Source organism: Pocillopora damicornis, chromosome 11, assembly GCF_964200805.1.
Source record: "Pocillopora damicornis chromosome 11, jaPocDami1.2, whole genome shotgun sequence".
NCBI lineage: Eukaryota > Metazoa > Cnidaria > Anthozoa > Scleractinia > Pocilloporidae > Pocillopora > Pocillopora damicornis.
In genome coordinates, this window is record NC_142680.1 from 6,060,525 (window position 1) to 6,085,689 (window position 25,165).

The 25,165-nt window shown below is 36.7% G+C and overlaps 1 protein-coding gene and 1 long non-coding RNA gene across 5 annotated transcripts in view; one reads left to right on the plus strand and one right to left on the minus strand.

Annotated features, from left to right (window-relative positions):
* Positions 1-17,137, plus strand: part of LOC113683728 (transmembrane prolyl 4-hydroxylase) — an 18,163-nt gene extending 1,026 nt beyond the window's left edge. Inside the window, exons 1-13 of one of the 4 annotated variants that reach the window (XM_027200997.2) lie at positions 154-439; positions 2,753-2,886; positions 4,074-4,182; positions 7,811-7,892; positions 8,522-8,736; positions 9,814-9,875; positions 10,135-10,169; positions 10,984-11,167; positions 12,004-12,061; positions 12,817-12,956; positions 13,748-13,841; positions 14,607-14,630; positions 15,975-17,137. In XM_027200997.2, the coding sequence (XP_027056798.2) occupies positions 287-439; positions 2,753-2,886; positions 4,074-4,182; positions 7,811-7,892; positions 8,522-8,736; positions 9,814-9,875; positions 10,135-10,169; positions 10,984-11,167; positions 12,004-12,061; positions 12,817-12,956; positions 13,748-13,841; positions 14,607-14,630; positions 15,975-16,526 (1,842 nt within the window). In that variant the 5' untranslated portion in view covers positions 154-286 and the 3' untranslated portion in view covers positions 16,527-17,137. Of the gene's footprint in view, positions 1-153; positions 440-1,150; positions 1,302-2,752; positions 2,887-4,073; positions 4,183-7,810; positions 7,893-8,521; positions 8,737-9,813; positions 9,876-10,134; positions 10,170-10,983; positions 11,168-12,003; positions 12,062-12,816; positions 12,957-13,747; positions 13,842-14,606; positions 14,631-15,974 lie in introns of those variants that run through there. The other 3 variants (XM_089187470.1, XM_027200998.2, XM_089187471.1) reach the window with 3 other exon arrangements.
* A 4,577-nt stretch (positions 17,138-21,714) lies between these two features.
* Positions 21,715-24,974, minus strand: LOC149037168 (uncharacterized). The gene is made up of 3 exons (XR_016181115.1): positions 24,698-24,974; positions 23,558-23,656; positions 21,715-21,829 (listed from the first exon to the last, which is right to left on the minus strand). It is a non-coding gene; the product is annotated as an uncharacterized LOC149037168 (long non-coding RNA).
* Between the last annotated feature and the right edge of the window lie 191 nt (positions 24,975-25,165).

Below are 25,165 nucleotides of genomic sequence, written 5' to 3' on the forward strand. Positions count from 1 at the left end.
CTTTCAATTTGCTTGACGAGTTAGTTTAAATCCTTTACCTCGACAGTAATGGCATAAATTAGCGAAACATCCTATGAGATGACAAGGGAACAATGAATTTACAAAAAAGAGAGACATAATATTATCTGATCATAAAACTTACGCCCGTGATATTTGATGACTTGCGGCTTTTTGTCCTCTTTGTCATTATTTCCTTACTGGAGAACTCTTCAGATTTAGTCGGGTACTGTACTTTGTTTTTGAACAAACTCCCAAAACCTTAAACAAGTTGTGTTTTTCGCACAAAATGCTCGAAATTTTTATGATATTTCTAACACTTGGATTTATCGTTAATCGTGGAATATCCGTTCATGAAAACCTGTCTCCTGAGCTGCCCACTTACAAATCATGTTCGCCTCGAGAAATTTTTGAAACAAACTGGAAAATTAAGCATTTGAAGGTAGGGATTCCTTAAAAAGTCGCTGTAGCACCAGCTGTATATTTAAAAAACAATAATATTTTAGCAATTTTCCTTTATCGATCTCATTTCTAAATGGATGATCAGTTATTCAAGAACGTGAAAATCTTGGTCTGTTCTACTTTGTGTAAATGTAGTGCAATTAAGTTACGTCTTATTGAAAACGATGCAGATTATGGTGATGATCTTTCTCAATATAACATGGATAATGAGTATTTAACGACAGACGGTTCGAGAAATTAAAACCTTAGCATATTAAGGAAATGGTTGGGTTAACTTGGCTTTGAAAATATGAAACGGCCGAAGTTTCGTTTCGTTAAATGAATTGGAAAAGTGACAGTCTGTGAAAAAAAAAATCATGTTGTTACGAACAGGTGTTTTTTAGCGCGAGGTTGCAGAGTATAACATCTTTTCTTTCAGTCGTCTGTGCCTCAAGAAATCTTGTGGGCTAACACTGGGTGATCGAATAGACCAGTGTAGTATAGTAGCTTTTTATTAGTGCGCTCGCTGTTGCGACAACTTACTACTCCAACAACACTATGAACTCAGATCGCTTTATTTTGCAGTAATGTTGTACATGATTATTAGCGGCCCTCATTGATGTCAAATGCAACATAAATAATATATGCATTGTAATCATGGTATATTTTCTCTCACTTGAGTATCCATGTCAGAATTCAAACAGTTACACAAGGTTTTAGACAGAGGGGAAATTTATCTACACGAGGGAAGCTTCTGGGTGTATCTAAGGAGGATGTGGCGAAGCATACACTCCATTGCAAACACTTTGATACCTAAAAAGTATGATTCGTGAAGGATGAGACCAAACGGCTTCATGGAAAATGTAGGCATAGTTTTATTATCAATGCTTTACTGTTTTAATTATTTATGAAAATCTTTGTTGAAGACAATTTTTTTCTGTCAGAAAAGCGTGGGTAGCTTCTATCATTTACTACGTGCAACTAATTGGGGTTATCATGTACATGTGGACCCATAAAGCTGATGGGTCTCATCGTTCACTGCTCACGCTTTATAGTGTTAACGTTTTTGCAGTGGAGTGTATAACAGATCAAAACAGTCTGTGGCTTTTGTGTAAAAATTTCAGCTAAAAATTGGTCATCAAATATTTAATGGTGTTGTTGTTGCATGTTTCAAGAATTTTGTTCCAATTTTGCTGCTTTGAGTTTAAAAGAACTGAATTCGTACTAAGGGTTTAAATTGTGGTTGTGAGTTTCGTGAACCATTTTAAAACAATTGATTCCCGAAGGGGTTGTGCGATTGCGTAAAAAAATGTTTCGTTTTGCACAGTATTTTATTGGATTTCAAACTTGGCAATATGAATTTTATTACCTTTTTGAACCATTGCTGATGAAGATATAAATGATATACCGGGTCTTGCATTTAATTTAATAATACCGTATTCGAAGTGATTTTTATCAATTTATGGATGAAAAAGATCTGTTTTCCAAGGTGAAAGTCAAAATTTAAATCTACCATCAGGAAAAGTAACTCTCATGGTTCCAGTAGTTTGTTCAATCAGTTTTTTTAATAATGCGCAGGATTTAAATCTGCAGCGAAATTTTTAGCTTGAAAAATTTCAAATTTTTGTAGCTTCCGTTAATTAAAGACATTACCTAAAATTTTGGAAAAAAAAGTTGTTCTGAATATGCTGCTAATTTCAGAAGTTTTTGTAGCATAGGGGAATTTATGCTGTACCTCAGCTACACAAATGTCTTCGTTTTGATTTGATATGACATTTCTTTTTCGGTGTAAACTACACATGGCCGAACAAAGTGTAAGGTTCATTTGTAAATGTAGACATTCTAAACGGGTCTGTTATTGATTAAAGCTCTAAAGAAACTGTGGTGCAACGTCGGTGGGAGAGTATAACAGGGTAATTTAGCATTATCAACTGAGTTGATAACGTAAATTAGCCACCAACAAAATTTGACCATTTATCGACTCAATTGATAATGCTAAATTACTTTGTTATTAATTGCCATAGCAGTTTGATATCAAGGGATTTGATCGGTGAATTCTAAACCTTAAGTCGCAACAGTGACAAAGACAAAATTTCTCCTTACAATATCAAGACAATATTGAGTAGATAAGTGATGAGAAGGAGGCAAAATATTTATAAGGTGATAATTAGTTGATCCAATACCAAATTTTCGTACATCATATGAATTGAATGGCAGACATTATGTATAATTTTTATTACGAGAGCGCCGGAAAGCTATTAATTATAAGAAAGTTTGTTTAACTTTTTTATACTGTTTGATTGTGTGAAAACAGACCTCAAAGTCGGATGTCAATACTTCATGTAGAGATGAAGAGGATCTAAACGGATTTGATTCAGCACAAAACGGCATTCCGCTGGCTCGACATTTTACAGGCTCACTTAAGCCTGAGGTGTCTTTGAATTCAAGGTAAGACGAATTATGAAACCCAATTCAGTTTGACTTATACCCCATTCATTCCAGCAAAACATGCTTAGTAAAACTACTAGTAGGTTTAACTGAATAAAAATCATAAACAGAGAAGCGAAATACTGAATTTCTATGTGTTTCAAGTGGTCTCTAGTTTTCATTTTCAAAGTGTTAAAAAGTTTGAAGTCGTGAAACATCGGTTTAATCAGCCCCCATGAATAAAAAAAAATTTGAACCGTGTTTAACAAAAAAGCTTTAAAACGCGTTTAAGCCTTTGTGTGACTAGACTACACAGGACGAAATTTCACGTTTCCGCATTTCTTAAATGTGACGGAAACATTCATGTTTCCACTACATTTACGTTTTGCGGAAACGTGCTATACCGAGTCTTGGCGATTCTATTAAGTTTTCGTCATGTTTCCGGAACGGAAATGTCAAGTTAAGTCTGAAATTTTAGCAAGGCTCAATTACCGAGTGGAAACAATGTCACCAATAGTCAGTTTTAGCCCAAAAATTAAGTGCCGCCCTCAAAGGAGAGACACTTTATGAAAGCGTACTCTCAAGCTAACCAATGACTACGCAGCATTAAGTAACGATAACAGCGCTTGTACACAAATTAAAATTTAGCGCAAAGTTTTGAAGCGTAGCTTTTGGTAGCAATTAAAAGCCATGATGGATCACTGAAAAATCCCCTAAATATTTTTACCCTCTCCACACAGATCTAAAGATGCGATACAAATCTTAGTAAGTTTAACAGGTTTACAGACTTGGACGAATTCTTGTGAGACTAAACCTTAGCCAGCGGTCACAATTCCAAAGAAGATCATTGGACACCTGTTTTTGCGACTTAAACAACCAAAATGCATGACGCGTCATTTACATTTTTTAATAATCTGAAGCCAATTTTTAATGTTTTGTGACATCAAAGACTGTTTACACCTGATCGATTTGATCTTAAATACTTAAAAAGACATTTAAATTTGTCGCCCGTGAAAAGATCCATAGCCAAAACTGAAGTATCATATCTTTCATACTTTCAATCTAGTCTTGTTAAAACCAAAAGTTTCACGCGGCGTTTTATTATCAAAAATGTTGAAAGTTTCGCTAAAGCCAGTTTACCAACGTTTGTCATATGTCTCGATCGCAGTTGTGATCTTATCAGTAGCTTTGAGATGTTGGTTTAACAGGAACATTGTCGCAGAGACGCAACTGAACATGTCAGAGACAGCTACAGGCGGACGAGTTACAGATAACGAGCAGAGTCTATACAGGTTGCCACGAATTGACCCAGTGGAGGTAAACGGTAGAACAATACTCATGTAATACTAATTTTTTTCCACGTTAACCAGATCTACGTACGCACATTTATGACGAGTAAATTACGGTTCAGTTCGATATCACGAAGACTTAAATGTGACGAGCGATTTTCTATCGCCGAATAATAATAAGTTGAACGGAAAAGAACCTCAGTAAACAGAAATCCTCAGTAACGAAGGCCCCGGTGTAATGATCGATTTATATTTTTGACGCTAGCAATAGTAAACTGTGTGCCTAAAAAGAAAAGTAACGAAATGTATATCAACTGTAAGTAGGTTCCATTTATTTTGAAAAGAGATGCTTCAAAAGGAAGAGAAACAGTTATTGTTAGTTTGAGAATGGTATCCTAAAATGTATGTTTTTTCATCACAAGGCATTGTTTTAAAGTCATACACTTAGGAAATAAGCGAAGATTTCCTTGATCTTCGATTCGAATGTGCGTTATAAAGCCGTGTTAGACAATACAGAGAAGTGTAATACAGTCCATTTTTTTTCAGTTTTTTATGAATTGATATATCTGAGCGAATGAAGTTATATGGCATTTTTTTTTATGAAAACCTGTTCGAAAAATAACAAGATATACAGCTTTTCTTGTTTGAAATAAAGTGGGCGACAATACAGTAATTTTTTTAGTTTGCCTTTAATGTGTCATAATAATATATCATTAACTGAGTCGGTCTCTTAGAAAAAGATAAATTATATTCTTACAACATATCATGCAAATGTGAAACAGGTAATTTGGGATTCGCATATTCAACTTATCATCAGGCTTAAGGTGTCCAATGAGTTCTTTTTGTTGGCGTTAATGATTCTGTTGTCTTACGTATTGGTAAAAAGTGAGGAAAATTTGTCAAAGAAGCATCTTTTTAAGGAAAAATATATAGAGACTTCCTTTTTCAGTGTCACGTAATTCGTGTGTCTTCCTTTTTGTAATGAATCTTAAGAAATGTCTGCTGCATTAAGCTGAATTAACATTTCGAATTCAGATATAGGTTTTACTCGCCTAAGTACACCAGCTGTGTAAATATCGGGTGAACGAATTTCCCATATTTTCCAATACGCGTCATGGAGGTTCGTTTACGAATTGTATTACGAAGTCTTTTGTTATAGAAAGTTGACCTGACATTCAAAACACAATAACTTCAACAAAAACTTAGTTTATGAAAAATATGATTATGATATGGTGAACTTTTAACTCAGTGCTTTTTTGTTTTTGAAAACAAACTTCAGGAAACGACAGAAATTTAAATATACATGTATTCTGTTTTAAAAATTACGTGCAATACTTTTTAGTATTAACAGTTCGCCAATGGTGTTTAACTGGAAAATTCGTGTTTATCACCGGCGACAGCAGGGCGGCGCACAATTTAAAAGATCTCCGGCTGCCAAAGCCGCGAGGTTGGTGAGTGTTCCTTGGCGTAATTAAAAAAAAAGAAACTGAAAAACGGCAAAAATAATATTTTTGTACTCGCTCTTCCTGTAACCTTAAAAAAAGACTCTCTAGAAAAAAAGGTGAGTTTTTCAAACGTTGTTTTGGGGTTTTAGCGCACAAGTGGTAAAAAGCAGACGTTTAACGAGAAGATGCTTCTCGTCTGAATATTAGAATCGTGTGTTTTATATCACTCAGTTCATATTCTAAACAAAGGAATTCTGTAAGAGAACAGCTTTTCCTTATGTTGAGTTTAAGAGCAAGAAAAAAAAAGAATAGAGCTAAATTGTTCGATTTCTCTTTTTTATAACTGTCAAAATAAATAGATCACTCACCTCCACACACCTATTTGATATTAAGTTGCATTTGGTATTTGTTGATGGTAAGTAACGAAGGTTATTTCAAAGGTCTCAAGAGTGATAGCTTTTACAGTTAAAACTTTACGGCTAATGGTTAAGTTCTTTTTATTACGGTAAATAAAAAAAGTGATTTTAATTTTTTAAAAAACGTATATAATTGATTGATTGTTCTAAAACATATTTACAACCCGTAGATTACTCCGCACTTATTGTGGGATGAATAATGAACAAATTTACAAACAAACGTTATTTATTATTTCACTTTTATGTCATTTTACCAAATGAAGTCACAAGAACGCACAAAATATGCCACGGTAATACACTGTAGAACAGGAATAAAAATACGGAGAAACAAAATGGCCGTACTGATACGACCCAAAGATTTTTTTTTTCGCTTTTTAGGCTTTACTTTTAAAGAAACGAACGTTTATGCACGACATATTTTTTTTTGTAAGTCGGAAAGAACACTTTAATGATTTCGTTCATGTTGTTTTCGTCAGTCCGCGTACTCCTTATACGATGAAAAAACAAGCAAACTAAAATTAAATTTTTAAAAAGTGAAATAATAGTGAAATAATAAATCCCTGATTTAACTTACAACGTGGGCGGACATTTTGGTCATTGCACGTATTTTTCCCCGCTCTTTCGGGGCTTGGAAAATACCATACAACTTGCAAAATATCCGCGCGTATTATGTGTTAAACCATCGAATTAGGTGTTTATGTGTATTTATCTTATAAACTTCGGTGCTATACTTGGATTTCCAGCCCTGAGAAAAGCCGCAACAAAACGCGTGACAAAACACAATATTTTTTTACGCATGTTTGATATCACCAATCAGCTGTTGACACGTCATTCGCCTTTCACGCCACTTGGTCAGGTTGATGAATGAACGGCAAAGCCTTTACCATTCTCAATCCAAGGTCTCCTGTCAGATGTTTTCGGATTATGGCTGCTAAAAACACTGAAAAATCCGTATCGCTTGCAGACAGTGATGTTCAAATTTTCGTAAAAGGGAATGAAAACCAAAATACGAAAAGAAAAACCGAAAGTTACGTTATCAATGGCTTTGGTAATGGCATTTCTCGCGGCTGACAACGAAAGTCGACAACTAAAAGATTTGCCACAGGCCGATTTTGGCCGTGTACCAATTCAATAACCGAGAATTTTGTATATTGAAAAGTAGGCCCATTGTTTGTCTTTGTAGTGATTCAACACATGTTTTCATCTTGAGTGCGCCAACACACTTTACGATTTTTATTTGGGGATTGTCATTCAAATGATTAAAAAAAGTCGACTTTTCAAGTCAGTTAAAGGCTATTGTATTTATATAAGCTCACTCGTGAGCTGTCGAGGTAAACCGGCATTCGAAGAGAAATACCATATCTACGCGCGCCCATGCGTTATTCTCTCTATATAAAGCAGATTATTTCAGTGACAATATTACTATATATATAGAAATATAATGAATATGAAACTGTAGAAGATTTTGATCGAATAAGGGGAAAAATGTTCACGGTTAACTTTTTGCGACTGAAATCTCAACTTTCACGCCTAAAGGGTAACTGTTTTGGCCATTTTACGGCTAACATTAACACGTTAACCCTTTTGAGTCCCTCGAGATACCTACAATAATTCTTAAGCAGTAAACGGCTAAGTTTGTTCAGTTTATATCAACGTTTTGGATCAGGAAGTCAGCAAAATCAAACGAAACAGGTGCTTATTTCTTAGTATGGCAAAGCACATCGTCTCTGCGTATGCCGAATTTCTCACTTGGTATGAGAGTCACGTTCTAAACATTTCCTTTATTTCCTTATAGGTTGGTTATGTGCGTGAACTAAATTTGGTCCCTGGGAAAGTACATACAATGAGGACACTCAGTTTACGACCCGCCCTTTTCGGTAAGATTATCAGACCTTGTTCTTTAACATAGACCTATTCGACGTCTGTGCAGGTATAATTCCTTTAGGAGGTCGGTTTACCGGCGTTTTAACCCACGTGGGATGTTGGGAGAACACGAGATAAAGGATTTATAAACTTTTCTTGTGTTCATCCAACATCCAAAGTGGGTTATTAAGCAGATAAACCGATAGAAAGTGTGTTCTATTGCTGTTATGGAATAAAATTTAATTTTCTACGGGTTTACTGGTGCAAAAAGCGATAGCCGGGTTTTTTGATCAATCAAGCCGATCGTATTGTCGCTGTTATTTCATTTAGTTAGTCCTCGTCGTGCGTCTATGCACATAAGGTCAGAGAACGCCGTTGATTTAAGTTGATCAGGTGCTAGTCAGTTTGGCTACTCCCCGCGTCTAGCCTCTGTCCCACAATCCTTTGCTATAGGTTGTTCAACAAGCTTTCTTAGGGTGGCCTTTTTATAAGAAAATTAAATCAAGATAAGACAGATGGACCACGTCCATTATGAGTCTGCCTTAGTAGCCACATTTGCCTTAAACACACCTTACGTTGTAAAAGATCATTTCCATTCCAAATTTTACTTGCGAGTGCAAATCTGTTTCCATTTTTCTGACAGAAATCGAAGATTTCCTTAGCGAAGAGGAATGTGATGATATTATATTCATGGCGAAAACACAAGGTCTAGAGCGATCTAAAACTCTTGGAGAAAAAGTACCCGAAGGCGAGGAACTAAGTCCAAACAGAACCGCGGAAAGAAATGTGCCAGAGAATCCTGAAGAAACTTTTCAGAATCTCGATTTAAACGCTGACGGAAGTATAGACGTAGCAGAGGTAAGTGATAGATGTATGCTTACAAAATACTCGTCCGCTACAGAGAAAGTTTCAATTGATGTCGAAAGTAATCTGGGATTGATTTAGCTTTGCTTTAATGTCTTCTGCGACTTGTCTGAAGAAGTCGCGCCTCACCTTTGACCAGGCAAATAGAAGACTAAAACCTATTGTGACAAACTTACTGCCTTTTTCCTACTGTACGCGTAAGGGAGTTTACAGGATAGTTTGGTTTTATTAACTGAGTTGATTATGTAAATTGGCCACCGTAAAGAGTTTCTGAAGCTTTGGAAACCCTTCACGGCGGCCAGTTTACGTTATTAACTCATTTGATGAAACCAAATTATTTTTTAAAACCCCCCCCACCGACGCAACGGACAGTTTCTTCAGGAAATTACCCTCTTTAGTCATTTACAAGGTACTTTGGTGAAGTTCTATTTGCTTATTACAGCAAATTTCTGGTGACGTCTTGTGATATTAACTTGGGATAAATATCAGTATCTGGACAACTGCCCACCTACTCCTCCCCTAACCCAACAACAGTCAACTGATAACAAGTCAGGGTTAATGTTGGGTTAGGGGAGGGGTAGGTGGGCAGTAACTTGTTCGTATGACACCTTCGTTCTAGTAGGACCTTTTAGCCAACTGACACAATAAGTACTTCTCTTTCTGCATGCCCTCTCAAAATTGAATTGAATATTTAATAATCATAAAATGATAATATTTGAGGGAGAAAAAAGCATTTTGTGAAACTGTTATTCATCAAGCTTAAACCCTTAGACTGAGTTATCGTAAAAAAGCCTTATTCCTACTCGTTGTCATGGCAGTGGGCCCAGACATTTGTTCATCAGCTCCCTATCTCTAAGGAATGTATTTGGGCTGAATGTTCGGATAGATATTCGCTAAACTGTTGTTAATTCCTTGTTAGAGCTTATATTTCCTCGGAAAAAAAACCAATGTTGTCACAATTGTTGGAGAACCTCCCTCGCTATATAAATATTCATGAGAGATATAAGAGAAGTAAGTATATCAATTGCTGAGTAACTGTTTTTAACACTATTTATTTTTATTTTTCCACAGATTTCTCAGGCTCTCATGGAGCTGGGGAGAGTTCTTGTCGACGAAAAATTTACAAAGAAAATGTATGTTGTTTCCAACTCACATCGCTTGATACTTCATACAATTTTGACCGTTTCACAAGTTTCTGAGATATTCTAAATGAAAATTACTCTCCTGGCTTAAAAAAATTCAAAGGATTTTTATTAAAAAACCCTAGAAGGTTACCTAGCGTAAAAATATAATATACTGAGTGAGGGAGACTTCGAACTCTCTAAGCAATAACCTAGGTTTTTATGGAATAGTCTTAAAATATTTACTTTTCGTTTTTCGATACATTTGCAGCATGAAAGACCTAACCATGGACCCAAACAATGATGGTGAGTAAGTTAGTAATTATTGGACAAGGCGGAGTGAAATTTTATAAATTATCAAAAAAGAAAAGTTTGATTAATTGCCAAGGCCAAAGGCTATGGTGAATAGGTAACTTGAGAGGCAACGAAAAATTCTGATATTTTGAGACAATGGAATTCAATAGTTGTCTTATCAACTGAATGTCTTGTAAGAATTATTTTCGGAAATCAGTGTCAGACAGCCTAAAGAATAAATCTGTCAGTTTGCACGCTCGCTCCTTAGTGAATCTGCAATGCATTAGCAGAATATAATTTGTAGAAAAAAAAAAAAAGAAAAGAAAAACTCTTTGATGGTATTACTGCTTGAACAGATCATAATTTTGTGCAGGTATTTGCACGTCACGTGGCTGTGGGGCTAAACGAAGTAGTGTAAAAGCTTCATCGACTGATAATTAAACCTACACATCACATTTAAAGGAAAAATTCAGCATTAAATAATGGGACGCTTTACCCTATCAATCCCAAGATTTCATTCATAATTCTGCCCACTGTCTGCCATATGATTCTTATGATGTTAGTTCGGAGAATTTGGTATTGTATCCATTAATAATCCACTTATCGATATGTTTCTTTATTCTCGTCACTTATCTGCTTAATATCGTGTTAACATTGTAAGGAGAAATTTTATTTTTGTCACTCATGAGAGCTAAAGTGATAAGGGAAAACGTGTCTTTTTTGTCGCTCTAATCAACACCAATTAAATATCAGTATTTATTATGCCCAGCTGTAGTCGTGGATACTTTTATGTGGTGACTAATTTTTTTTTTTTTTTACCAATAAGGTGTGATAACATACAACGAATTCATAAAATTGGCAACAGACAGCAAGATGAAAGACATTACGCATTACTTGGAGAAAATTCATCAAACAAAGCCAAATAAGCGAACTCGAGATAGCAGCACTGCTTTTCTTGATCCCTACGAGCACATCGATTTTAAACCACTATTTGATAGTCTACGAGAGAGGTACGTCTTACGATCTTAGGGCGTGGTTAAGAGCGGTGAGTTCCAAGGGTGTATTTGAACCCTCTTTGATGTGAAAAATCAATAATCTATACATCTGTGTTGGACTCCCCCCCCCCTTCCTGAAATAAGTATGTAGTGTTCTTTACAAAGATCTTACTGATAGTTTTACTTCAACGTATGACTTTTAGTGGCTGAATCGTTTCAAAATTAGCTCTGTGAATCACAATGACATAGATCTCATCTAGAAGAAATAAACACAGACAGTTGTTAGAAACTCGTAAACTACTAGGCTAAGAGCATTTAAGTGAGCATATTATGAAAACCTGGGAAGCCGAAAAATTGTGGCATCTGTTAACTTGAAAAATTGTATATACAAAGAGGTTACTTAAAAAAAAAACTGAAAGGGATGCAGAGTAGAGTGCACTGTTTTGTATTTTACACCATTCATTATTATAAATTGCCCATGCTTTTCCACCCAGAGAGCATGCTTCTTCTTCACTTCAGAAACGAGCATTAATAGAATTGAAATAAAACTACAATTTCGATGGGGACATTTATGAAGACACCTTGAAAGGGAGGGAGGGGGTGGGGGGGATAGCGGTCTCTTAACGTGGAAATTCTATAAGTGTGGGGTGAATATACTTGTAAGTCGTCGAATGTTTTGAAAACCGTAGTTATGGGTTGTTCTGGTGAGATATTTAAGTTTGGCATGCAAACGCGAATTCACACATCCTTTTTATAGTCTCTCACGCAATAATTTTGGCGTTTGTAGTTTCGCTCCACTGAGGTTATGGCTGTCACTTCCTTATTCCCTGCTCTACTTATTTTTTCTACAGAATACACTTAGTGACACGTCTTCCTAGAGATATGATCTGGAGCAGTGAAGACATGCAGGTTTGTGTTTCTAACGTAATAAACACACTATGCAGTTACAAGCGAAAACACCACGTCTTAGGTGTTTCTCTCTATTAACTGTGCCCCCTTTTTCCTATTAACAGTGCCCCTCTTCCCGGTTAACCGTGTCCTCCCTTCCCAATCAACTGTGTCCTCCCTTCCCTCTTAACTGTGTCCCCCCTTTCCCCATTAACTGTGTTCTCTTTTCCCTGTTAACTGTGTCACCCCTTTCTTTCTGAACAGTGTCCCCCCCTTCCCTATTAACTGTGCTCCCCCCCTTCCTTTTACTTCCCGTTAGGTCTACTCACCTAAGATCTGTTTCTCGAAAGTCTCGTTTGTAACCGGTACAGAAAAGTTGCCTTTTGTTTTGCCGTGTTTCCTCTCAGGGTCGAGATGGTAACTGGATTTGAAATTTAAATTATGAAAATATCGGGAAAAGAAACGGAATGGTTGAATTTTTATTTGACTCAGACCCCCAATACTAATTCGTAAGTTTAAAATTGTTCAGGCCCATTGGGTAGGTGGGACCTTCTTTACATCTTTTTACATCTCAGAGCGCATTAGAACCTTGGATTTTGATCTTATTATAAGACGGCAACATTATTTCCATTGTTAAAGCCTTTCATATCGACATGGCCATTATTTCATACATAATGAGATTTACATCTATTGATGCTGTACTATTACCGTTACCGTTACAGTCATCATTATCATTATACAGTCGTTATCATTATAACGCGTTTTTAATGCCTTAGGTCATTAGGTATCGTGAGAAGCAACATTATCACTGCCATTTTGACTCAGACGACGAATTGGAAAAACTTTTGCCTTGCTGTCATCAAGTTGAAACTCTTGATGAGGATAAATTAGAAGATATGGATTGTATTCCGTGCAGGTAGGCCTAAAAAGCAGCGGGTACAGATTAAATGAAATTTGAACAAGCAAAATGTGTCCCTGAAGTTTATTGTCCACAATTTCAATTGAAGAGCACGTTATGATTCTGTCATCGCGTTATCGTCGTCGAACTTTAAAATCTTAAATGCTTTAGTCGGCCCTGAAACTTTTGCAAGGTTAGTACGTTATGTGGCAAAGGTAAACAAAATCGTTATTTGACAACGTTCGCCGATTGAACGTATATGTTATGAGGTGAAATGGAGAACAAAACTTGAAATGGGATTGGAAGGGATAGAAAATGGGAAGGGGGTGGGTGGGTGGGTAGAAAATAGGAAGGGAGTGGGTAGGAAATGAGAGGGGATGGATGGAAAATGGAAAAGCTTGGATAGAAAATGATAAGGGGATAGATAGGAAATGGGAAGAGATGGATAGGAAATGAGAGAGGATGGATAGAAAACGGAAAAGGTTAGATATAAAATGAGAAGGGGATGGATAGAAATCAGGAAGGGGTGGGTAAAAAATGGGAAAAGATGGATATAAAATGAGAAGGAATGGATAGAAAATGGGAAGGGATGAATAGAAAATGGAAAGGGTTGGAAATATAGAAAATAAGAGAAGATGGATAAAATGGGATGAGGATGGATAGAAATTGGGAAGGGGTGGGTAGGAAATGGGAAGGGATGGAAAGAAAATGGGAATAGGACGGAAAAAAATTAAAGGGAATGGATAGCAATGAAACAGAAACAACACGTTTGTTACCAACAGCTGCAATGTTTTTGTCTTATTTGTTAGGTATTTGACGTTCTTTTATTATCTAAATGAACCTACACTGGGTGGTGAGACTGCATTTCCTATTGCCGACAACAAAACTGCACCAGTAAATGAAGTATGTTGAATTCTTTGCAATAATTATCGAATACATAAACTATATTGTTATCACCATTATTACCATTGCTCGTACGCTCGCCTGGCTGTTTTGTTTCGTTTTTGTTTTGTTTGTTTGTTTGTTTGGTTTTTTTTTTTTCACTCTTTACTTTCACAGTGCTCTTTATAGTGATAATGAAAGTAATAGAGTTGATATCCGTGGGCATAGATTTGTTTTGTGCCCTTTTCAGAGTCACGTAAGCCCTCGCTTAGCTACCCGGACTAAAATGACCCTTAGTCAGGCCCAAAACATATTTATACCCGGGAGCATAAACTACATTGTTTTATTCTCTTTTGATTTAGTATAACCGCAGATGCCATGACAAATGAGTGCAGAGATCTAAATGAGTTTAAAAAAATTAAAAGCACCGATGTTGCTAAAAAATGTTAGAAAAATTGGAAAGTTTAGAGAGGGAAACGCCACTTCTCCTTTGAGGGGCACAACAAACATCGACATCAACCCAATGGTTGACGATTACAAATTAAAGAGCGCTTTTCGATTAAGTGCCGTAAAAAAAAGGAAAATAACGGCAAAGGCCAATCAGAAGAAAGGAATCAGACTCTAAATTAAGAGATAAGTCACTATGAGGTTATTGACCTGAGTTAATTGTAAAAGTAGATTTCTCAGAGTTAACAATTAATTTTCACAATTCTTTTTACAAGCCTTTTTAATCAATTCTCGATTCACTGCAAACTCATCTGAATCACAGTTTCATTTGTTTGACAGAATCCGAGAGTCGTTTTAACATCTGTAAGTCATCTCATGCTAAACAGCTTCTTATTGCTTCAAGTTACGAGAAATTTCTCACGCACAAACACTAACCATTCTTCGTTCGTAAGTCTCTTCCTTCTTTGGTTCCTCCAGTTCCATGCTATTTTCCAGTTCCTTCATTTCCTCGTTCCATCGTTCCTTAGTTTCATCGTTCCTTCATTCTTTCGTTCTTTCGTTCTTTCGTTCTTTCGTTCTTTCGTTCTTTCGTTCTTTCGTTCCTTCGTGCCTTCGTGCCTTCGTGCCTTCGTGCCTTCGTACCTTCGTTCCTTCGTTCCTTCGTTCCTTCGTTCCTCCGTTCTTTTGTTCCTTCGTTCCTTCGTTCCTTTGTTCCTTCGTGTCTTCATTCCTTCGTTCCTTCGTTCCTTCGTTTCTTCGTTCTTTCGTTCCTTTATTCTTTCGTTCCTTCGTGCCTTCGTGCCTTCGTTCTTTCGTTCCTTCGCTCCGTCGCTCCGTCGCTCCGTCGCTCCCTCGCTCCCTCGCTCCCTCGCTCCCTCGCTCCCTCGCTCCCTCGCTCCCTCGCTCCCTCGCTCCCTCGCTCCCTCGCTCCCTCGCTCCCTCGCTCCCTCGCTCCCCTCGCTCCCTCGCTTCCTCGCTCCCCTCGCTCCCTCGCTCCCTCGCTCCCTCGCTCCCTCGCTCCCTCGCTCCCTCGCTCCCTCGCTCCCTCGCTCCTTCGCTCCTTCGCTCCTTCGCTCCTTCGCTCCTTCGTTCCTTCGTTCCATCGTTCCATCGTTCCATCGTTCCTTCGTTCATTCGTTCCTCCATTCTTTCGTTCTTTTGTTCCTTTGTTCCTTCGCGCATTCGTTCCTCCGTTCTTTCGTGCCTCCGTTCATTCGTTCCTTCGTTCTTTCGTTCCTTCGTTCCTTCGTTCCATCGTTCCTTCGTTCCTTCGTTCCTTCGTTCCTTCGTTCCTTCGTTCCTTCGTTCCTTCGTTTTTTCATTCTTTCGTTCTTTTGTTCCTTTGTTCCTTTGTTCCTTCGCGCGTTCGTTCCTCCGTTCTTTTGTGCCTCCGTTCATTCGTTCCTTCGTTCCATCGTTCCATCGTTCCATCGTTCCATCGTTCCTTCGTTCCTTCATTCTTTCGTTCTTTTGTTCCTTTGTTCCTTCGCGCGTTCGTTCCTCCGTTCTTTTGTGCCTCTGTTCATTCGCTTCTTCGTTCCTTCGTTCCTTCATGCCTTCGTGTCTTCGTTCTTTCTTTTCTCCCTCTTTTCTTTGGTTCCCTTCTGCTTTCTTCCGTCCTTCGTCCTCTATGTTCCTGGTCATTAACCCAGTCTTGGGTTCAATTCCTTTCATATTTTGAATCTCTCTTAATTTTATTCATTTTAGTCGCTGATGGATGGTGGAGTGAACAAGTGTGACCTGAGTGACCATTGTTATGATGCCAACTTGTACTACAAACCAAAGCGTGGCACCGCCTTGTTTTGGTACAATCATCTTATCAACGAAGAAACAGGCTGGCTGGGCCCCTTGGATGTGATGAGTTATCATGGTGGATGTGACGTCCAGGAGGGAACAAAATGGGCAGCAAATAATTGGATTAATGCTGGGAACGATCGTGAAACTGATATGAAAGTCTGGGAGGTTAGTAGATTGGTGGAGAAAGATTTTCAAGAGAGACTGGAACGATATCCGTGGGAGGAGCAAACCCGTGGGGAAGAAGAAACCCCTGGGACAGAAGAAAACCCTGGGAAAGAAGAAACATACGGTAACGACAGTTTGCAAGCGGCGGAAGAGACTTCAAACCGAGATGCTGAACAAAATCGCATTGAAGAAAAAACCCCTGGGAAGAAAGATAATCGTGGGGAGGAGGAAACTTACGGGGAAGATAAATCCAATGAGCAAAACCTTACGGAAAAAGAAGCCCGAAAGGAAAAATAGAACAGAAATGATTAGCATGATGTAAATTTCAATTGACTTTACTTTACTTGTTAAAACAATTCAGAAACTAAAAACAAGTATTTTGAACAGTTAGGGTAATTGTATTTATGATACATGTAAAGTTCGTGCTACCTTCACGTCTTATGATTGGCTGCAGATTTTCGTCCTCTACTCAACTAATCATTTGCAAGTACAAGCTTTGATTTAACCATACAGTTTTCTTTAACTCACTGTGTCATTTTGCGTCTGATTTTGATGGCCGTTGTCAGATCTTCTTGGCATTTCGGCACCCAAATTAAAACAATTATTTTATTCTAGGTAACAACTTCAACACAACTGACAAATAAAGAGGTCAATTACTCGTTATTTCGTTCTCACGGAGATCACTAACCGTATATATAAAATTTCCTATATCTCTGAATGCCAACTTTGAACTATATTTTGTACGTGACAGTATAATAGTTAAATTTTTAGAAAAGTTATTAGCTGAATCCCATATGTCAGAAAAAAAGTCAAGTAAATTAGTTCATTTATTGTAATTACTCTTTTTAGCTGGATTAAATCTCTACGCGCTGTTATTAGCTTAATTAAAATGCTTTGAAGTTTTTAAAGAGATCTTCCATTTGTGTTGTAGAGGGGGTAGTAGCAAAGGGGTTAAGGTTTGCTTTTGACCTCTCCCCCCGTTCTCTCCCACCTTTATGAGAAACAATTTTTCTAATTCAAAAATACACGAAACTTAAAATTTAGGTGGTGAAAATGCACGACAATTTTCTGGTTCTTCTTGTTGAGTAAAATGAGTCGGAACGCAAGGGAGCTCAGCGGCATAAGCCAATTTATGTGAGGCACGTCTTTGGAGTAGTAGAAAGAAGGAATAAGAAAAAAAAAAGACAAAATCTTTAAGATAACGATACCATTGGGGGAATCAGGATGAGACACTAAACACAAAACTGTGAGAAATTTACATTAATCTACAAATCAGTGTTCCAATACCACGTGCTTAATCCAAAGATAATTATTCATAACACTTCAGTTTGCCGTCCGCCATTGCTTCCTCTCGGTTGAAGTTTCGCAGAGGTATGCAACGTTCTTAGTCACTTTTCAAACTAAGAGAAAGGTAGTTACGTCCATGAAGAACGACAGACGCACCATACGACTGCAAGATGATAACTGGACTCAATTGAACGATACGAAGGCCAAGGAATGCAACACGTGTTAGGAAAGACGCTAACTACAAATACACTCTACCAAACCTTTGAGCTGGGAGACCTTCACTGGTATTTTTCAGGTTGGTAAAAGCACAGAAACTACTGCTTCGATGATTAGCGCTTCAATATCAAGCCTTAATTGTTGTCCCTATTTCACGAGTGAAATATTTGTGGTAGCTCTTTGATGCCCTTTACAATTTCTTTATTAAAGGTACACTTACATCTGAATCTCTCTGAGTGGCAGCTTCGTTCACCATTTCAGTCGAAAAAGAATCATTTTATGTCAAATTTCATGCAAAATTAAACGATCCATTTTGGAAATATCAAGTCTCTATACAATTACAGTACAAAAATGTTTGCAAAATACACCTTGACTAACCAAATGGTCCTATATAAATTGAAATTAGAATTGTTTGAGAAAAAAGTTCATAAGGGTATCCTCCATTTTTCAAAATGTACAGTTTTTTTATCTGGTTATGGTTAAAAATTGTACTTGTTTGTAAACGGATTTCATATCATCATCTCTATTCAGGTCTTAGTTCTCCAGGGATCTTTGACAAAAAACATGGTTGCATGATTGAGATATCTTTGACATGTGTCAGTTGCAAAGGTGAGCTTCAGAGATTTTTTTTTTTTGTGTACAATATTTTCTTTACCAATTTTGATCTAGATCATAATTTCCCATGTCTCAATTTGTCTAAAAATTTACTTTTTTCCTTTGCAGTTCAGTGAAAGTGAATGGTGTCCGCTGACCTATAGCCCCTCAAACTGTCACCAAATGGACCAATAAAATGGTGAGTTCTTTTTTCCTTTTTTTTTAAATTAGTGGACCCAAGTAATCGGTTTTTCTGAAATCATTGTTTATTTTGATATCATATTTATTGGATTATTACAACATTCTTATAGATAAACCCGAAAGTAAATTGATGAAATTTAACGAAACCAGAAAGAAAAAGAAAATTGAAACAAAAACGTGCTGAGTAATCATATTGTTGATCACAAAAGAAAAAATTACTTTAGAAATCAACTTCAGGAACAAATCAGTACAGATATAAAGAAGATTAGATTTCGATCTTCATTATTTGTAGAATCGAAACAGATCGCGTGAGTCCGTCTTTGGTAAGAGATCTGCAGAGTCCCATATCTCATTACTTAGACAACAAAAACAATGGCGAAAGCAATAGGTGGCCTTTAGGACTCAGGCTTTGTTTTAGAGTATAAGGAGGCTCAACGGAAATCTTCCCGTCGTATTTAGTTCAACCACCAAATGTAAGTATGTTTTGTTAGAGAAATAAAAAACGCGCCGAGTGCATTGTTGATTTATGTAAGCACGTGGGAATTTTTAAGAACACGAGAGAAGTGCGTTTCGTGAACTGCCTACGCTCGTACCGATGACGTAGGCTGCGTGCATTATATCTCAACAGTGCACTCGTGTGACGTAAGGCGCGTGCTTTAGGGAAATATAATGAACTCGTTCTAACCAATCGCGGCACGCGCATTTCTCTGAACAATGATACAAATTAACTTGCAAATTTTGAACGGTAGAGATAGGACACTACATTTCCTACTTTATCATTATTTTTGTTATTTCTTGTCGTTGTCACGGTCATTCTTAGTCGTGTCGGTAAAATTCGAGGAAATAAAATTGGCGCCGATTACCTGTTTACTACACTTCATGTCCGTTGGGCTGACCTTGAATAACCTTCACGGGGTCACATTTAGTACGGCCACCATATTGTTTTAATTTGAAATGCAAATCAAACTCGCCCCACGGGACAGCTGCCCAGCCATTTTCGTCAGGGTTTTGTTTTAAATTTTTTGTTATTTACGTTTGAGACTTGCCCATAGTACATTGTTTAGAAAAAATTTCAGCTTCTTCAATTTGTCAATATTTAGTGCACACTTTACCTGTTTTTCTCCGCTCTAAATTGAAAAGGAGGTATCTGTCAGCTAAGAACGACTTTGTGGAATTTACAATTTAATTGCAAATGAACTCGCAAATAGCACGATTTTCTCACATATTCATGCAAGAGAGTTTTCACTCCTGTCTTTTTGTTGTTAGAATCAAACTATTCTATCAAGTAAAAAATAAGATCCTGTGAAAATTTGATGGCGGCTTCAGCGAGTATAACCCAAGAGAAAGTAATTTTTGCTGGCTCGTAAATTTCAAAGGAGAAACTCGCTTCATTTTCTTGCATACTCAGGCTATCCAAGGGTATTAATTTATCAGCTAACCCTTTTAACTCCCATTAGTGATAAACATGTAACTTCTCTCTACAATACCATACATTATTCAACAAACAGGTAATGAGAATACTCAAACTCATCACTATTACTTTGATTAAACACCAAATTCTCGTAACCAATTTACAAGGAAATGTGTTGTAGCTAGATGGGAGAATTAACAATCAGATCTTGGGAGTTAAAGGGTTAACATTACGACATTCTTGAGTTTCTCATTGGTAGTTTCTTGTTCACTTTTAGTGTCACTTTATACTACGTCGGATTTCCATGGAATCGCAAGCATTGTGCATGGTGGACTCAAAATGGACATTGACAGCTCTGACATGAAGAGGTCTGTGGATCAAGCAGGATTTGCGTTTTGTACAGTCATATTTAGGTACATAATAGATTATATCCATACCATAGTTTCTTTGCCAAAATTTAAATTCATCCAAATTTTTCTAGAACAGAAAATTGCGAGTAGGATAAAACGAAATTTTTTTAGAACCGATCACAAGCTAAAACCTCCAAGCCAAAGACGAGATTCGATTTGTTAGTATTAAAAGCTACGAGCAATTTTTTCACAAAAATCTTTACTGTTTTTTGGTGCCTTTTTTTTTTTAAACCAACTGCACCATTGAAAGAACGTAAAAAAAAAAATCTCTATTACTAACTTCAAGGAATTATCAGGCAAGTAATAATTATTCGGATGTTGGTGACCAAAAAATTCAGCAGTTAGCACCATATTTTCATGAAACTTTAGTGAAATGTTCACTACTAAGATATGCCAAATTCTCCTTCACCCAAATGTACTTTAAGAAACATCTTTAAGAATTTGATGCAACTTTTACATGTAAATTAATTTAAGCAATTTTTTCAGCATGTCAATTCGACTTCAATATACTTTTCCTGTAAAATTCTGTAAACAATACAATTAGACTTCGTTAGGTTGGTCAGTCAAACTGACTTTTTGGCTTAGTTATATTTTTCAACCAATTTTTTTCAATATTACAGATGACTGACTTGCAAAATCATTTATTTTGGTCAGTCGATTTGAAATATTACTTAGAAATTTGTCTTTATTTTTCCCATTATCGCAGCTTATACTGAATCTTTGACTAGTAATAATTTTCTTAAATACTTTTATTGTATTTTTACTTAATTTAACTCAGTAAACAAATTCTTGTAATCAGCATTTAAATTATTTATTCAAAATGTAATAAAACAAGTTATGATGAACAAATCAATCTCCCTTCCTTACCAACAAAGTATTAAAAAAAATGTGCGCTTTTAAAAGGAGCCTGGTAACTAGTCAAAATATAGGCTATCTCTTTTAAAAAAATTTGCGTATGGAGGGTTGCCGAGAGGAAAAAAAATTCTGCGGATTTGAACAGCGTCTGGTATTGAAAAAAACATATACTCGACTTTTGATGGGAGAAAATCTACAGCACATGCAAGATTTTTCCCGCCAAAAGGCAGTATATATTTCAATCAACACTAGACTTGATTCAAGACCACAGACATTTTTTTCCTTTGGGCAACCATCCATACACAAAAAAGGTAGAAAATTTCCCACCAAAAGTCTTGGCTTTTTTCAACTCTCTCCGAAACGGAAACTAAAACGGAAACTAAAAAGCACATCCCTTTTTTTCCCGCTGATAGACTTAGTTCTGTTTACGCAAATTACAAACTCCTTTCAAAAGCGCACAGTGTCTCCAACCGAAAACTTGCTTTTTCTTTTTCATCATGATATCGTTCGAAAGAAACAAGCTTAGTCATTCTTTATTAATTACAATGCATTGATTGATTGATAGTTAAAATAAAAACTTGGTGGCTTCTCGGTGGATTATTCTTCAGCATGTACCACTTCACATCCTACAAATAAAAAAAATATGAAACATGAAAATGATTATCATTAAGTTAAAGTAGTGTGAATTGTATTCCAAAAGAATTACAAATAAAGTTATCCAGAAAAACAAATAAGTTTGCTACCATGAGATAATTCATTAGTTCATCTTTTTGTTTTGTCTTTAATGAATAGAGAAACAACACAGTCAAGACTGTAAATTGTTTCCTACAGTTTAAAAAGCCCATATTTGACTTCATCGCATTTAACGTGAGCTGGAAGCGAGTGTACTCTTAAATTGAAATCTGGCAGCATTTTTCTGGAGGAGTGGATAAACAACGCCAGCTCTTCTAGTTTTATAACTTTGACCTTTCATCACAAGCAATAAATCTCTGTATAAGCGATTGAATTGGGACCAAAATTTGTCCAGGTAATTGTTTGGGCTGAGAAAAATCAAGGACAGACGTCATGCTTGTTTTCAGAAGTTGCAAGATTTATACTATGTATAAAGGTAGCAAGGTATGCTAGATATAAAGGGCAAGATTTTCTTTTGTTAAGAGGTCAAAAACGCACGTTGTCAAGTAGTTTCGTAGGAAGCCATTTCAGCACCGAGTTATAACGTCAATGAATAAAACGCACGAATCAGCTAAACAAAAAAATGTATTTTTGTGCCACGATGCTAGAGCAATAAAATCAGCCCTGCTAAAAAAATATTCGTCGTCGATGAAATTAAATAAACTTGAACTTTTTTCAATGTTTTCAATTTCAAGTAAATTTGCTTAGGACACTAACCAAAATTAAGGAAAAATGTCCTGTGTCTCATCCAATCAGGATTTAGTAATTTTGCCCTCCATGTTATCGAAAAAATGCTCTATATTAATGGGATAAATTCACGCTAAAATCCTCGAGAACTTTGCCGAGCAAAGCAAAATATTTCAGAAATTTAAGACACAATTAAATGACAATTCACGAAATGCATACAGAAATTTGCAATAACGTTGTCATGGATAAAGGCAAACAAGGAAACGCCCTAATAGGAATTTATGATTTATTTCATAGCCAAGCAATTTTCAGAGAATTTATTTCGAAACATTCTTTCAAACTTCTTCCTTTTATGTGTCAGCCAATTTATGTGATATCTCTCGTTTTTTAGTTCACGGCAGCTTTTATTTATATTTGAGTCCTCCCGCGATTTGTTCGATGAAAGGAAAACTGCCATCAATTTGCAAGAAAAGATGTATGATGTACTATCAATTGTCCTTAACACTATACGTCTTTGTTATCTTTAGTGCATTGTACATGTAACACTGTAGAGAGCAAAACAAATAAAACATTCACTACACTTCACGCTTTATTTTAGTTAATAAAAAAGCCAATCAAAATGAGCGTATAATTCAAATAATCTTATAAACAACTTATAACATGCATCAAAAGGAGAGGAAAATTAATTAATTACGAAATACAAGGAAATTAAATCACTACCAAAGCTCTGTTCTCGCCTTGAAAAATAGCACTGTTTGGAAATTCTACCGAAACGAGATGCGCCAAGATATGTGACGTCATGATTTGGTACCCACACTATTGATTGATAAATTGCGAAAACAATAGATTACCCTTGGGACCAATCTTTTCCAAGACATTCCAAAATGGCACGCGTTTTAACACGGCTCAGAAAAAGACTTTTGCAATTCATAATCACGGTAAAAAAAAATCTGCATTTAACTTCTATGTAAACACATTAAAAAAAATTGTAATACCTCTCCTACTTTGTCAAAAATAAGCTCATCAACCTGCTTCGCCAGCGCCTGTCCCTTGAACCCTGGCCACGCGCTCTTGTCCCGAACTTCAACATGAACCTTAAATAATATCAAGGCACAATTTACCCTAAGAACCTGTTATTGTATATTTTGGAAAGATTTACGTTGAATCCCTTAATTATAAATTACTATTTTAAAGAAAGATGTTGTCTTAGAGACAACCTATTATTTGTGCCATGATTTTGCTTTTTGCATAATGAAGTATGGGTGTAGAACGGAATTTTGTCCTCTACTCCAACCACAATCCGTTTTAACTTTCAAATTGTTCAACTTTTATTTACATCAAATGAATGAAGGGGTAAGATTGTAAAGCCGAAACTGTGGTGCGCTGCGCCGGTGGGGTATCACATTGCAGATTCGCGCTGAAGAAGGGTTAAAACTCTAAACGTTAGGTTTAGAAACTCTCTACGATGGACAGCTATATCATCAGCCCAGTTACTAAAACCAGATTTATTTAATTGCTTCAGTTTGAAAAATTGCTATTTGAAGTTACATTCCAAAATTGAGGCGCTTTGAGCGTGCGAGCCATTGTCCTGAGCCCAAGCATGAGTGACAATTCACCTCTCCTACTTGAACAGGCAGACATACGATTCTTTTTGTCTCGAGCACATATTTCAAGTCAACTCTAGATCTTCTCTAAACATATGAATAAAGAGGGTAAGTTTCTTAAGAAACTTTGGGGCTGCGTCGGTGAGGGTATAACGAGGTAATTTGGTATCATCAACTGAATTGATAACGTAAATGAGCTACCATTAAAAGTTTTAAAGCTGACTTTTCTCGCGATAGCTCTTCGTCAAAGCGAATGACGAATGGCCAACGCTCGAAACGTCAGCCTAGAAATTCTTTACGGTGGCCAATTTATGTTATCAACTCAGTTGATAGTGCCGAATTACCTTGCCTTCTCTGAACAAAAACGTTGATTTATTTCTAAAATAAACAACATGCACTGTTATTTCAGCAAATTTTCGAGAGTTTTAAGTTCAAATTTACTCAGTATGAGAAATGTAAGAAAGCATAATCCCGTAAAACAAGGTACATCGATAACTCTTCAAGCGGGGTGTACAAAATAACTGTACTTACCGAGGCAGTCTTTCAGAAGTCGACAAGCTCGGAGGAACCTTAATTAACCACGTGCGACGTTCGAGTTTGCTTTCATCTTCAGCTTAAGTCGAGTCGCTCTTGGATAGGTTGAGTCCTTGCTAACTCGGCTGGCGTAGCCTGAAAGTTCTAACGCTACCAATTGTCCCAGTAAGCGTGTCAATTTAACATATAGAGCAGTTTCCGTTGCTTTTTTCGGAAAGACATACATGAACATGGAACAAGGAGTAGCGAAGCTGAAGGTTAAGAGGAATTGAATAGTAATTGGCATCATCACGTGCTTGTGAAAAATTATCAGCAATTCAGATTTAAAATTTGCATGAAATGATGGAGGAGGGTTTGGTAGTTAGGTGGGGAGAAGCTAAGCCGAGGCTTACTTTGCGAAATGAAGAGGTACAAGAAAAATTTCGTCCCTCCTTTTAGGAAAACAAACCTTCATAAACCGAGGCT